Genomic DNA, 15,668 nt, shown 5'->3' on the forward strand with positions numbered 1-15,668 from the left:
CTACTACGATTTCCTGGGGACACGGAAAGTATAGTTCTGAGGTCGAGCAGTGTAGCGGTCCTGGTCACTTCTTGGAATTCCTGGTCTGGCAGATAGAAAGGTGACTACACAGCTTCTTCATGTGCTTGAGTTTCTGGGCCCTAGACTTCCTGGCCAGGTGCATTCAGGATAAAGGAATGCCTACCCATCCACCCTGAGACACCAGGAGCCAGGGGGACAGTGGCCCAGTGACAGCCACGGGCAGTAGCCTGAGCCTGCAGACTGCCTGCCTTCCAAGACTCTGGTCTGCTTTTGGAATCTCAGCTAAGATTCCTGGTCAGAGTTCTTCGAAGGCGTCCATTCAGTCCGTTCTTTACATGCAACACTTATTGGGCAAGGCTTGCTTTTTCCCTGACTGCTAACTTGCAAAACATGACATTCATTAGAAAGGTGACCCTTGATTTCACTGACCATCACACTGGCCACTTCCACCCTATGACAACTTGATGGAAGACTTTCTGAATGGTATGGGGACAGTTACATCACAATACAAATGGAAAGTCAACATAAAGCTTCCAAGAAACACAATTCAGTGTTACTTGGGCAGGAGCAAATTGCCAGTCTCCCACTCCCAAGACCCATGATAGGTGTCCATATTTGTAGTCGGGCAGATCAGGAAGGTGGCTCCCCTCGAAACTTCCTGCAAAGGGGGGTGGGGCAAGGTCAGGTACCTTCAGACAAGGATGAAGGCACCCACGAAGGATGCATTGCTCCCTTGCATCCGGCCTCCTCACCTGCCATCCCCTCTCCAACCCTGCACTGCCTCCCCAAATCCGGCCTCCTCACCCGCCATCCCCCCTCCAACCCTGCACTGCCTCCCCGCATCCGGCCTCCTCACCCAATCTCCCCTCTCCAGCCCTGCACTGCCTCCCCGCATGCGGCCTCCTCACCCAATCTCCCCCCTCCAACCCTGCACTGCCTCCCCGCATGCGGCCTCCTCACCCAATCTCCCCTCTCCAGCCCTGCACTGCCTCCCCGAATCCGGCCTCCTCACCCGCCATCCCCCCTCCAACCCTGCACTGCCTCCCCGCATCCGGCCTCCTCACCCAATCTCCCCTCTCCAGCCCTGCACTGCCTCCCCGAATCCGGCCTCCTCACCCGCCATCCCCCCTCCAACCCTGCACTGCCTCCCCGCATGCGGCCTCCTCACCTGCCATCCCCCCTCCAACCCTGCACTGCCTCCCCGAATCCGGCCTCCTCACCCAATCTCCCCTCTCCAGCCCTGCACTGCCCCCTCATTCGCTTCCCTTTCAGCTTTGAATGATGACTTGTGGGGTTTCTCTCCTTTCTTCTTTGCTGGTCCAGGACAGGATGTGTCCTTGCCTGCCTGACACCTGGCATGCCATCTCCTCGCATCCTCTCTGCAGGGCTCCCCCAACCTCATTGTGTCCTCTGGGGTTGGAGGACCTCCCTCCCCAGTCTTAGACCTTAAATGTGCCTTGGGAGCACGCGCTATTGAACATACTTTCTAACCACAGATTTCTTCCTTCACATCTCCCAGGCGAGGACCCCTGAGGCTGCGTTTCCCTTTTATTTCCTGTCCTGATCGATTCTGCTGTCAGTGAGCTACTGATGGAGGGCAGCTTTCCCCGCTCGGGTCTGAGTCTCCGCTCATGAGATCATCGTTTTGACTGCATGACTCAGGAATTTCTCTGTTGACGCATGGTCCATTGTGTCTCTAACCAGAGCACAGAGCCCTGGGCAGTGGGGCTCTCTGGGGCACCGCGGCAAGGAGCCATGGGGGCCCCACTGCGCCTCCATCCCCACCAGCCAAGGGGTGGGGATGCCCCGCACTTGCTCCTCTGCCTTCTCTCAAACTCCAGGCATAAGCATTTATTTCACAGTGCTCCCCTCTGCCCAGCTGGAGCCAGAGGGCTTTCCCTCAGCTTACCCAGGCCATACGTGACCCAGCCTGAGGCTGCCAAGGCTATATGTGGCACTTTGCGTGTATGCTGTGTGTGCCACAATTTGTGTGGTGTGTGGTATTGTGTTATATATGTATGTGTTAGGTGCAATATGTTGTATTGTGGTGTGTGACGCTATGTGTCACGTTGTGTTAGGTGCATGGTCTAGTTCATATGTTCAGTATGTTCTGATAGTTGTACTATATGATGCTCCACGTGTGTGGTCTGTATTACATCATGTGTGGTGTGTCATGATTTGCTCTTATGTGTGTGCTGCGGTATACACATGTAGTATGTTGTATGTTGTGGTGGATATTATGTTAAGTCTTGTTAGGGTCATAGGTGCCTGTTGTGGTGTGTACGTGTGTGCATGCATAGTATGTTCTCTGTGTTGTGGTGTGTGGTACTACATCATGTGTGTGCTGTGGTGTATGATGCCACATGTGCATGTGAGTGTACCGCAACTGAGTGTTCCCCTTCCCAGGGTTCCACACAGGGTTCAGAGGCAAGGCTCTTCCTTCCGGTGTGTGGTGCACAGCCCTGCCTTACGCTCAACCCACACCTTCTCCCACGTCTTTCTCCCTTTTCCTTCACAAAGCCATAGCCTAGCACCACTGGCCCAAACCTCTCGGACTCAGAGGACCCAGGCTCAGCTTCTCAAGGCTCGCAAAGGCCACGACAGCTGAGAGCCGCATGGGAGATGGCTTTCCCGGGAGCCTGGAGCATGGCCGCTGCTGCTGCTGGGGGCGCCACGAGCCCCTGCCTAGCTCACCTGGGTTCCACTCACCTCCGTTGTGGTAAAAGCAGTTCCTTTACTTCCCAACTGGAGGAGGCCTTTGAAGCATCTGCCTTGGCACTGCCCCGGCCCCCTCCCAGGCCTGGCTTCGAGGCCCTTAGGCCTGAGGGCCACATCCAGGATCCCACAGACTGTGAGAGCGGAAACGCGCCAGCTCAGTGCCTCCCAACCCTGGGGCAGAGACGGTGTGGGCTTGGGAGCTGAGTGACAGGGGCGTGGCCAAGCCGGAACCCCATTTCTCACTCCCAGGGCCTGGGGGCACAGGAAGGCAGAGTGCGTCCATGATTGCTGTGCTTTCGGCCACTTACCTGAGACCAGAGCAGGTGCTGAGGCTGACGGCGGAAGCAGCGTCTCCTTGCACATGACCGTGGTAGTAACAGTGACCCTAAAGGGCAGAGCGAGAGCAGGTTTCGTGATCACCTCTTCGCACGCTGGGCAAACCCACCCTCCTCCCCCTCTCTGTCGGTCTTCCGTGGCATCACCAGCAGTCCCTAGAGGACACTCTCCTGGGTTTCTATTCCTTCCCGACACCAATGCTTGCAAAGAAAGACCCGGCAGGCACATTTCCTTACCTCTGCCTGCAATCACAGCTAGCTTCGCTATCGAACGAAGGCTACGCCACAGCCCCAAGGAAGCAGCTGACTGGCAAAGCAGCAGCCGGGCCAACGCAGTACCCTTCCCGGTGGTGCCCCCGGGAATGCTGTGTATGAGGGGGCCCCCTGGGGAAGGGGCCTCAGCCTGTTCAGAGGCAAGAGGACTGGATGCCTGGGTACCAGCCTAGCCCCTCCACAAGCACACGGCGACAGGAAACCCCCCCTTTTGCAGGCAGGGTTTGGTGCAGTTGTCCTGCCAGGCAAAATCCTTGCTATAAAAAGGGACCCGGTGGGTGTGGGTGACAGAGGAGGCAGGAACGAAGGGGAGGCGAGCTATGTGTCACCAAGCAGAGCACCAAAGTACGCGGCCAGCTGGAAGGCCACACAGGCGGGGGATGGGAGAGCAGCACTGTCCTGCTTGTCTTCTTGTCGATTCCAGAAGTTCTTCACACAGGCAGATTGACACGTTGTCTGTTACTACTATGCTCTGCTTAGTATGCCTGTTGTTCGGAGTTTCTGATTTTCACAAGTTCAAAGTTATCAATCTTATTCTTGTTATGCGTGTTTGAATATTGTTTAAAGCAGCCTCTTTTTTAAGATTCATTTTATTTTTATTTCAAAGTCAGATATACAGAGAGGAAGAGAGACAGAGAGGAAGATCTTCCATCCGATGCTTCACTCCCCCAGTGACTGCAACGGTCAATGTTGTGCCGATCCGAAGCCAGGAGCCAGGAGCCTCTTCCAGGTCTCCCAAGCAGGTGCAGGGTCCCAAGGCTTTGGGCCGTTCTTGACTGCTTTTCCAGGCCACATGCAGGCATCTGGATGGGAAGTGGGGCTGTCGGGATTAGAACCAGAGCCCATATGGGATCCCAGTGTGCTCAAGGTGAGGACTTTAGCTGCTAGGCCACGCCGCCAGGCCGAAAGCAGCCTTTTTAAAAGTCATAAATAAGTCCTTGTTCTTGCATTTCCCAAGCCTCCCAATTACCACTGTGATCTTGGTGGAAGCGTGCGGTTGGAAGCCAGTTCCCCCATAAACCAGCTGTCTTCCCATGATCTGTCCTTTCCTCCCTGACACAGTGTCACCTCGTCACATCACCTGTGACTTCACCTTTGCCTTCCTTGCGCTAGTTCACCGGCAAACCTCCACCGACCCGTCCCCGAGTCATCACACCGTACAGTTTTGATGATTGTTCATAAAATTTTCTCTTTAAAATCATAGCAGGAGCAGGTTTTAGAAAACTCACCATATTGTAAACTTAATTCCAGATCAGTCCTGTATCTGCTCCTTCCCAAATCCTCATCTGTGTTAGTAGTCACTTCTTGTCCTTCGGCAGCCACTGGTGGCTGCTGGTCAAGTACCCATCCTCACAGCTCTGCCCACTCTGTTCATTGCAGAAACAGACATACTTGTTTTATGACACTGCGCAAGAAAGCGAAGATTTGAGACAGTCCCATGTCAAGCAAGTCTCCTGGCACCTGCAGCTCAGATGCTCGTTAGCTGTTGAAAACAGCACAGTGTTTCTGAGTGAAGGACTATGCCCAGCCGTCTTCAGAGGCATTCTGCTGCCACACACGCAGATGACAGCACACTGTAAAGAGAACCTCAGGTTCCCTGGATTCACTTGGCTGCCACGTCCACTTGGATGCCGTGGCCTGATGCTGAACCCGCAGTCTGTAAGGTGGGCCTGGGCTGGAATCAGACAAATTGTGTCCAGCTTCTCTCCCCGAGGGCAATGCTTAAGGGTCACTCACGCTGTAGCAGGTGTCAGTGCATCACTGCTTCATACTGCCCAATGATGTTCAGTCTTTTGCTTACGTTTCTATCTGCTGATGGGTCCAAGGCTGTTTCTACTTCCCCGCAGTATGAACAGCACTGCTGTGCACACTAGAGCATGTGTTCTTGGGAGGACCTGGGGTTCCCTGACCTGGGGTTCCCTGTAAGCAGGCATGTGGGCACATGGCACTGTGAGGTCACATGGACACTTGGTTTAATTTTCAGAAGTGCTGCCAAACTGCTCTCTTAGGCAGCTGGACCACTTGACACCAACGTAAGAAATGAGGGTTTCACCCTCTCCCAGGCCAACCCGTTAGCATTTCTTTGTTCAGTATAGGCATCCCAGGGGATGTGAAATAGTGTCCTAACTTGATTTTTGTTAATCTCCCTAGACTAAGGATGTTAAACGCCACTCATGTGCAGATGACCATGTGCCATCTCCTCTGTAGAAACATTGGTTTAACTCTCCCCTAATTCCAAACAGAGTTAGTGATTTTGTGGTTGAGTCACAGGGCTCTTTCTATCCTGGATACTGGGCCCTTAGCGGACCTGAGTTCCCGTTGCGGATGTCTCACTGGCCTGGGTGTGTGGGAGGCCAGAGGTTTTGTGTGGGCGCACGTTCATTATGCCCTTCCCTCATTGTTCACGCTTGGGGTGCTGCAGCCAAGAAATCTAACCTAGGTTTGTGAAGATCCAGCCTTACTTCTAAGAATCCCAGAGTTTTAGCTCTCCCGTTGAGATCTCTAACCCATTTTGCATTGGATTTTGTGGGTCGGATGTGGATGTGCAATCGTCCCAGCACACTAGCAGAACTGTTCCTTTTCCTGTTTAATTGTGTTGGCACACTTTTCTTCGGATACTGTTCCATTTTTTCAGACGTTTCTAGGCTGTTATTGCCAGTTTTCTTTCAGGTACATCTCAGAAAAATGTAATCTACATTGAGATTTCAGCTTGGATTACACTGAAGGCAAGTGCCCATTTAATGAACTTGGATTTTCACAAGGAAACTTTCCCATTCACACACACGGCAGGTCTCTCCTTTTAATAAGGTTATTTTTAAGAATTTCAGTTTAGTTTGATTTTTTTTCCCCAGGTGCCTATTGGAACGTTTTTGTTAAGTTCATACAAAGGTGTTATATAGGTTTGTTGATATTATGAGTGACGTTTTTCTTCTTCTATTAGGTCTTTTATGCTGTTGTTTTCCAACATAAAGGAACGTTTCTAGTTCTGTAAGTTTTCTTCATTAACCATCTTGCTGGAACATCTTCTCAGTTTAAGAGTTTTAGCATAAGTTGGATTTTCTCGGCTGTTGATCCTCTCACATGCAAGCAACGAGAGCCTCGTGGGCTTCATTTTGAAATCCCCTTCCTGGGTGGCCATCCAGGGGCCAGTACAGGAGAAGGCACGCGCAAAGGCAGGGACAACAGGGACAGGTGACAGTTCAGGGACAGGGCTAGTGGTCTGACCACAAGGCTCAGGTGCAGGAGGCACATCACGGTGCCTCGCAAGGCTGGCTCTGCCGCAGGTTGTGTCTTAGCAGAGGATCCCTGGCACCTGGGGAGGCTGCCCAACCCACACCATCCTCCCAGTCCATGGCAGAGGCTGACCTGCTGCTAACTGTCCCCAGCCTCTGTGTGTGACAGCCTGATGGCTGTGTGCCCCTCCCTCCCAGCACCCAGATGACTGAGTCCAGGTTGAGGGGGAAGCATGAGGAGAACAATCTGTGAAGTAACTCATTATTGACTCATCATCCCCAGAGCGGTCTGGCTACACAGAGGTGGCCAGCGTGCCAAGCTGAGGACACTCAGACACTGAAAAGACAGCAGGTGTTACAGTGGCACCTGTGTCTGGGATGGGGGGCCTGGGGGGGTGCCTGGAGCCACAGGGCTCTGTGCACAATCAATCTTGGGATCCTACACAATATAAAATCTCTCCCGCTTTAGAGAAACGTGGACTATTGTTACAGGCATCCTAGCACTGGTTAAGAAATTCAAACCAAGGGGTGGACACCTGGGACGGCAGCTTACATGCTGCGTGGTCACTTCCCATATGACCCTGAGTTTGAGACCTGGCTCTGCTTCCGTCTCCAGTTCCCTGTTCATAGACGTTCTGGGAGGCAGCAGAGGATGGCCCGGCTCTGTGGGAAACTGCCACAGACGAGGGGGTCTGGGTGGGGCTGCAGGCCCCCCGGCTCGGGCCCGGCCCAGCCCCAGTCTTTTCAGGCAGCTGGGCAGTAAGCCGGGGGGATGGGAGGTCAGTCTGTCTCTCTCTCTCTTCTAAATAAATAAAAATAATTAAAAAGTAAATGATAATAGTCTTGATTACTGACCTCTGAAATTTCAAATGCACTCATTCTGAGTCTCAATTTAGTTTTAATGGAGTATTTATCAAATGCACTTTCAAATTAAATACACAGAACTACAAGCTCATTAAAGCATAAGCTGAGAACAAATTAGTATCCAATTAATTTCCAGTTCAACAGCTCAGTTGAAATACTGTTTAGAAGAGGAGGTAGTGGGTTTTAGCTCTCATAAACTATTCCTAAAAGTAAACAACCCCATCACTTTCTAGAAATAGGACTGGCTGTCATACTGCTCTCGATTTAACATTCCATGACTGTGGGCTTGATGAGCAAACCCACTACTCCCACCCTGCGGAAATCCATTTCTTATATACCTGTCATCATTACATACCTGTCATCTCCAAATTCCAGATTCTCCAGGGGAATTACAATCCCGTGAGGTTTACTAATTTTTTTTATCTCAACATGACTCCCTAAATACTAAAATATTAAACATAAATGTGACTGGGCCTTTATACGATGGCAAGTCATGGTGCAGATAATCTCACAGCTGAGTGGCTGGGAAATCTGATTCTTTAAGGTGTAGCTCCAACAGGGCCAGTGATGGCCGCCCAGGACAGCCTACAGATGAGTGTGTGCCTCTTGGTCAAGGCCAGGTGGCCTCAGGCAATGATGCGGGCGGCAGTAACCAAGTAGTAACCAGGTGAGCACTGGGCATGGTAGGCGTGGTGTGCCATGTGCCAGACACAATGGGCAGCCACCGTGCCAGAGGGGATCTTGTGCCCCAGGACCCCAGGTACACAGCAGGCACCTTAGCTGGAGGGTGGAGCCCTTTACCACACCACACCACACCCATCCCTGTCTCACTGGTTCCAGGAGCCACACTGGGTAAATGGGCACATGTCCCTAAAGACACTGCAGAACAAGACACTGTCCTCCCGTGATGCCAGCTTTGCTGACTTTGCTGAGCTAATACATTCTATTTCTACCAAGAACACATTCCACAGAAGACTCCCAAACACGCAGAACCACAAAATTACATCCTCCCCTTTACAAAACCTCTAACCATGTATTTTGTACACTCACTACTTAACCTAATGCATTTCCCCATGCCAGTAAAGTACATTTTCCTTCTGTTTCATGCCACCAATCAAATATAATGGTGGGTAGAAAAGATGGAATAAGAACTCTTGAACTTGAAAAGTGGTAGTCCTCAACTCTGCCCTGTGGGAAGCCAAGTCAAGTTCCTGTGATCCAACTCGGAGGGGATGCAAAGGCAGGAATTTGATACGCTCCAGCGGTAACAAAAATGGCCTGGCCTTGAGACTCAAAGGAGCGGTGGCCGACCAGGGTGGACATGGTTGCTGACATGCTATCCCTCTCCTCTCTCTTTCCCTGCCACAGGCAACTCAGCAAATGACCTTGACTTAGCTCCTGAATTCTACAAGGTTCTAGTGGGGAGAAAGCGCTGGGTCTCTCAGCCAGCCTTCCATGGATGTGGAAACTGAGGCTGTACTGAATAAATAACATGGGAGGTCAGAGAACAGAAAGGGAAGGCTGAGGACCCCAGCTTCCTGCCAGGAAGGCATGCTCAGATCGCCTCTTCTCCCTCTTATTCTAAAGCCAAGCGATCACTTCCACAGTCGCGGGCGGAATGCTCTCCCTGAACACACGGTGCCTCACGATGGTGGTGCCCTCACAGGAACAGTGACATCATTTTCCAGTGCAGAACAAAACCTACCAGCGGGAGGGGTCTTGGGACGCGGCAGCAGCGAGCAGGTTCACGTGAGGCTGGCGCACTGCAGCACAACTGTGGCCACACCACCGTTTTCCTCTTACAGGATGTAAAGAACCAGTGTCCAGACCATCATCCTCCTCTTATGGGATATGAAGAGCTAACGTACTATGTGTCTCCAGGAGGCTAAAGCGACCATGCCCATGATGCGACTTTGCAGGGAGCTGGGTGATGTGATGCAGGGCAGGATGGTGAAGGAAGAAGTGGCCACACGCTCACCTCCAGGGTTCCCACAGCTCCAAAGGGAGGCATGTCTGGCTACCAGAACTAACCTCAGGGGCCGTTCAAATCATCCAGCCATTTGGAGGCCAGCATTAGCTAATGCCTGTTTAACAAATTGCTCTCTCTCCCCCTCCCCTCTCTCTCCCCCTCCCCTCTCTCTCTCTCTCCCCCCCTCCCCCCTCTCTCTCCCCCACTCCCTTCTCTCTCTCTCCCCCTCCCCTCTCTCTCTCACCCTTCCCCTCTCTCTCCCCCTCCCCTCTCCCTCTCCCTCTCTCTGGGTCTTGCTGACCCATGAGCCTGGTAGCAACTCATCTGTCACTGCAAGGTTGCTGATGTCTGAGCAGAGCTGAAAAAGCCTTGGCATTGAGATGTGAGAGACTCCATTTACAATCTGTAAAAGGGGCTTAATGAACTTGGCCGGGTTCCACAGGTGGAATGCACAGGGCATGCAGAGGCGCACTGCAGAAAGCCAGGCACTGTCACAGATGTAGAATGTGAACATAAACACATGCTTTCAATCTCCCATGATGCTGGGCGCTCTGCTGTCCACCTGCTGGCTTTGCCTGCGTTGAACCCTGGACTGAACCCTGGACCGTTGGACGCTTCCTGAATGAGTGGATGAAAGAAACAGTCCTGCTTGAGAGGTTATTTGCTCACACTCGTTCACTTGATTCTAACTCCCAGCTCCCAACTCCCTTGGACACTGTGGGAATCTGAGAAGATCCAGCAAAATGCACAGAAGGAGCTGGTGGAGACAGTGACCAGATGGAGACACCCAGGACCTAAGGTTCCGTTAGCAGCTCACACGTCAACCCTTTGTCCTCAGACGGCACACTTGGTGCAGCGTGGCAAAGCGTAGCCATGCATGCACTGTCACAGCCGAGCAGGGGCTATGGCCAGCACACACCATGGAAGGCCTAACTGTGTGAGGGCTCGGTAGCTAACTGCTCGCCCTGCACACAGCACCGTCATCATTGGCCACACTCTGCAGCTGGCTCTGACTCTACAGCGAGCGACTCTCACCCCCACATGAGCTGTATGTGGACGGAGGGCCCATCTCGCACCCTTTTCTTTCTTCACAACACAGAGGAAGTCCCGCCTCCTGTAGAAGATCTGGGGACATGGCCTGGGCTTCCTGGTCTTGAGCACAGAGCGTGCACTCTCTGCTCGGCTCACCTGGGCTCACCTTTACTACATCAGTGAGCTCCAGACACTGTCCTCTTGCCTCTCATTGGATTCTGGGGACCCACTTCAGCTGAGCCTCCCCTGCACTGCCATGTTTGGGTGTCCCACATGGCACACGAGGGCCAATCTGTTCCCTAAGCTGCTTTAGCTCCATGACAACCAACTCCTTGGCCAAAATATATGTAAAACAGACACTCGGTGCTTTGCTCAAGTAACTAAGAGGCAGTGTCGTCCAGTGGCCGGGATGGCAGATTCTAGATCAGCCTGGCTGATGTGACTCTACATCCTCTCTGGCTGCAGCCTGGGCCTGCTTAGCTCCTTGGTGTCTCAGTGCGCCCGTCTGGATGTAAAAGTAGCAAAACTTGATTTATTACGAGGATCAAACAACAAAATATAGGAAAACTACTGAACAAATTGCCTTGCATATTGTTGGTGCCTACCTGCAGCAGCTGTCATGTTGGGCATTCAGTAAACACTTGCTGGGTATATGAATGAATAAGCCCCTACTAGGCAATCTGGGCTTGATCAAAGGGGCAATGGGGAGGTAATGAAAGATACAAAAGATCAAAGTACAAACGTAATCAGGCGTGGCAGGAATGTAAGGCAATGTTTCAGACCACTGGTGCCAGAGCAGGTGGAGTACAGCGAGGCGAGCTTACGAGTACGGAGCAACTGAGGTGACTCATGCATCCCCGGTAGGAAGGAGGGAAAGTGGGAGATGAGCTAGCTGCTGTCCCATGGGGCACACGGCACACATAGAGGGCTGGGGAGCCTCAGGCAGCCACTGCAGGAAGAGCAGTAGACCCGAAGGCAGGGAGAGCCAAGCCATTGCCATACTTCCTAACTGGTTTGGTCATGCCCGGGCTGCACTGTGGATCGTCTCCGACTCCATCTTAGCTCCTGACTCATCCATCATGTCCTTCAGGTGCTCGGGACTGTCTGGGCTGTGCTCGGCTCTCTGATGTCTCCCAGCCTCGGTGTCCACCATCAAGCTGACTCTGGAAGACCCTACCTCCTTTTAACTGGAAATAGTTGCCATGGAAATGGATAGGCCAGAACCCAAACAATACTTGTGGCCAAAATACTAGGTTCCACGGGCAGCTGATGGGCCAGCTCAGTCGGCCTTCACGGTCCCTCCTCTAGGAAGCCTTCCATGATTACCTATACCAGACTAACAAACCCTGTCCTTCACTCAGCACTGATCTTAGCTGTGCCTGTGATGACCAGAATGGAGCCAGTCTCCCCTGCCAGCCTCCAGCAGAGTCCCCTAGTCTACTTCCTCTATGGCAGCCTCAGTGCCCGGCCTGGCAGGTGCTCTGTCACCATGCGGGCCCCACATGACCCAGCTGCACCAAACACTGATTGCGAGCGTGGGTGCTTCCCAGAGCCTTCTCTGGGGATGTCCTCGGCACAGCTGTCCAAGTCCAGATGGCAGCGGGCCTTAGTAGAAGTCACATCGTAAGACATAGCCTCCATTTCAATGTGGCCTGAGAAGTGTGAAGCCTCTGACAGTTCACTCCTAGGTAAACAGCTAGTTAGCATGATCAGAGAAAAATAATGAGCCTCCAACCAAGACTGAATCCATCCCTGCATGCCGCCAGGCCCGGATGCACAGACGGTTCAGAAATCAGAGAAGGGACAGCAAGGGCATGGCAGCCAGCAAATGGTTCTTTCTATATAATTGTAAACTTAGGACAACCCAGGGTGTGCTGGCTTTGGAGGATGAGGAGACGAGTCAGCAGATTCCCCCTCACTTTCCAATCTGATTCAACAAAAACAAAAGCCCCAAAGCTGTCTGGCCACAAGATGTAGGGCCAGGCTGCTGAGTATGCAGGGGTTGAGGCCGTGGGGAGCGGCTGTTCAGGGTCGTGAGTTCGCCTCTCTTCCAGCTCTCAGGGACAAGGTGACTGCTGCAAGCAAGGCCAGTCATTGCTTTTCTCATTACGAAAGCAAGGTGTGCAGGCTGCTTTGGGAGGCTTGGTGCCCACTAGCCGTGCCTGCTAGCCGTGCCCACTGCACGGGCAGCAGAGGTGACTCAGAGCAGGAGCATGGCTACAGCATGGCAGCAGCTCACTCAGCTGCAGAACAGGGCTTTGTGGGCAGGGGTGGTGTCCCCCGCGACTTCTAACCCACACTCCCACTCTCTCCTGTCCCCTCCTGGGGGCCGAGACCTGGGGACCTGCCTAGGGGAGGGTGGGGCTGCTGGACACCGACTCTCTGCTCCACTTAGCAGGGAGCACAGCGCCCCGTGGGGAGCAGTGAAGCCATGGAGCAGGCATCTACCCTTCCTGGATGACCTCCCACGGGAAAATGACAAGGAATCAGACCACCCCCACATGCACCCCTAAGCATGCGTGTATCAGCAGAGAAAACCACACTGATCTCACCCTGCGTGGGTCTCGTCCCACATGGAGACAACGCAGGCAATGCCTGGAGCTTTGCAGCCCAGCTGCTTGCTAAGCCCGAGGTTTGCAGCCCTTAGCTTCTACGGCTGGAGTCCAAGCAGACCTGGCAGCTGTTTACCCAGCCCTGGCTTATTGAGCCCTGTGTTTCTTCTTCTCTTATCACATGTTTCCTTCCCAGTGAGACCAGGGGAAGCAGTGCACAGGCCAGTGAGGAAGGGAGATTGAAGCAGGAAGCCAGGACTCTTCCAGGAATGGCACAAGTATATTGATGTGTTCCAGATGTGTCCGTGGTGGACATGTTTGGCTCAACCTCAGGGACAGTGGACTTCTGGAGGGTGCCAGTCTGCTGCCCAGCATCTCAGGGTCTCTCTGTTTCTTTGGGGAATACTGATTTATGCTGTAGAGATCAGCCTTGGTGCAAAGTCTGGAAGATTGTCTTAATAACAAGCTTCATGCAAAAGGTGGTACAGTAACAAAGTGAAGCGTGGAATCCCAGCCTGAAGGCCTGCAGGTCACCCTTTGATTTTCAGTTTGGGACCCGTCTTTCTCCTGCAGCCCGGACTCTTATGTTGCCAACTGCCTGCTGAATCTTTGTGCTCGGTTGCCCCAGTACACACTCAACAAACTAGAATCTACTGTGCCCTCTGCCCTCCCACCACCACTGCTCTGCACAGTACCAGCAACAATGACTTGTCCACCTTGTGGCCCAAGTGGCAGGGAGGGCACTGCTGGTGACACCTCCCTTCACCGCCACCTGCTCATGCCTCTTCCGTCCTCATCTTTCCAGATGATTTTGCTCATGACAAGCCTACTTCCACAGGCAAAGCTTCATGTCAGGAACTGTCCTGTCTCTGCCTCCTGTTAGTCTTACAAACCTTTCTTTCATTCTTCCATTGGTTTCTCTTTTTTATAGTTAAAAAATTATTTGGGCCCAGTGTGATGGCTCAGTGGCTAAATCCTCGTCATGCATGCACTAGGATCCCATGTGGGTGCCAGCTTCTGCCCCAGATGCTCAATTTCCCATCCAGCTCCCTGCTTGTGGCCTGGAAAAGCAGTAGAAGATGGCCCAAACCTTTGGGACCCTGCACCCATATGGGAGACCCCCAGGGCTCATGGGTTTTGATTTTGGATCAGCTCAGCTCTGGCCATCGAGGTCACTTGGGGAGTGAGTCAGCGGATAGAAGATCTTCTCTCTGTAAATCTGACTCTAATAAAATAAATCTCATGATTTTTTTTTTTTTTGGATGGCAAAGTGACACAGAGTGAGGGAAGAGAGAGAGAGAGAGAGAGAGAGAGAGAGAGAGAGAGAGAGAGAGAGAGAGAGACTTTCTTCATCCTCTGGTTCACTCCCCAGATGCCCACCAGAATCAGATTTGGCCAGGTGGGAGCAAGGAGCCAGGAATTCCATCCCGGCCTCCGACATGCATGGTTCCCAGTTTTTAGTACATAAAATCAAAACTCTTTAGAGTTTCACACCAGTATTGAGGCATCTTAGCCCATTTTAAGAGTTCCTGTTAAATACCACATCCTAGTAAAATACCTCCAAAGGAGTAAAGCAAACTGGCCCTTTGCACATAGCTCTTGCTATATACAGGCTTGCATTACAACACCATTGTTTTGTTTTAACGCCCCTGCCTCTCCAAGCAGAATTTCTATGCTGAGGAATGTATTTTGTTAAGTCTCACATCCCTGTGATGACAGTGGGTACACTGGAGGAGCTGAGTGAATGAATCAACCCCACATGGCATCACCTAAGACAGTATCATGTCCAGGGAAATCAGTGTTGGGAGAGCCTCCTGAGGCAGGTCGCAAAGTGGGGGACACATGGAGCATCCCCGCCCCCTCCCACCCAAGGCTGTGACTCAACAGAAGACGGACTACCACAGAAGGAATGTGGGTCACCCAAGCCCGTGCAGTACGGGGTCACAGTATAGATGTGCTCAAATTGAACCCTTGCATCGCTCAGAGTGGCGTGATATGGCCATGGCTGGCTTAATGATGCTGGCACTAGAAAGGGCTTCTCCACGCTTCCTTTAGAATTTTTATAATGTGCTTCACAATGGCCACCAGTCGCAGGGTTCATCTCGTGCGTGCTTTTGCTGCTTCTGGCTGCTGTCTCTAAGAAGCACGTCTTCATCCTCGGAACCGTTCGTTCCTTGACAGTCAGATGGGCCTAATGTGATTTTTGCGGGTAGAGTTTGACAAATGCTATTATCAATTTAATTTCTTTATATAGTTAGATTCACATTTTGCCCTCTGACCACGAACCAGTAGTAGAAATGTACATTTTATAAGGAGATATTGCTTATATCATTCTTGTGTTGTAAATAAGTATCTGTGTGAAACAATGTTTGCACCTGTCTTTGCATTCCCATGTGTGTCTATCCCGTTTCTTTTTGCTCCTTGGTTAATCTGGCAAACGTCTCGTCCATTTTATCCAGCTGTTCAGAGGAACAGCTTTTGTTTTAATTAGTCATCCCTCTTGATTTTCTAAAGTCTTCATTTTAATATATTTTTCCCTTAAATAAACCTTCATTTCTGAGCGGGGCATACATTAAATCTCCCACTTTGGTTGTGGATATGTGAGGGCATTTTCCCTCTTGATTTATGAATGAAGTTATTAAACTTTACACCCAGAGAATTTTCTCTTGAG

The 15,668-nt window shown here is 51.9% G+C and overlaps 1 protein-coding gene across 1 annotated transcript in view; it reads right to left on the reverse strand.

Annotated features, from left to right (window-relative positions):
- Positions 1-15,668, reverse strand: part of ADAM12 (ADAM metallopeptidase domain 12) — a 281,918-nt gene that overhangs the window by 97,401 nt on the left and 168,849 nt on the right. The window contains exon 5 of the mRNA XM_058671586.1: positions 3,048-3,124. Coding sequence (XP_058527569.1) covers positions 3,048-3,124 — 77 coding nt within the window. The remainder of the gene's footprint in view (positions 1-3,047; positions 3,125-15,668) is intronic.

The sequence above is a fragment of the Ochotona princeps genome, chromosome 13 (genome assembly GCF_030435755.1).
Source record: "Ochotona princeps isolate mOchPri1 chromosome 13, mOchPri1.hap1, whole genome shotgun sequence".
Taxonomy (NCBI): Eukaryota; Metazoa; Chordata; class Mammalia; order Lagomorpha; family Ochotonidae; genus Ochotona; species Ochotona princeps.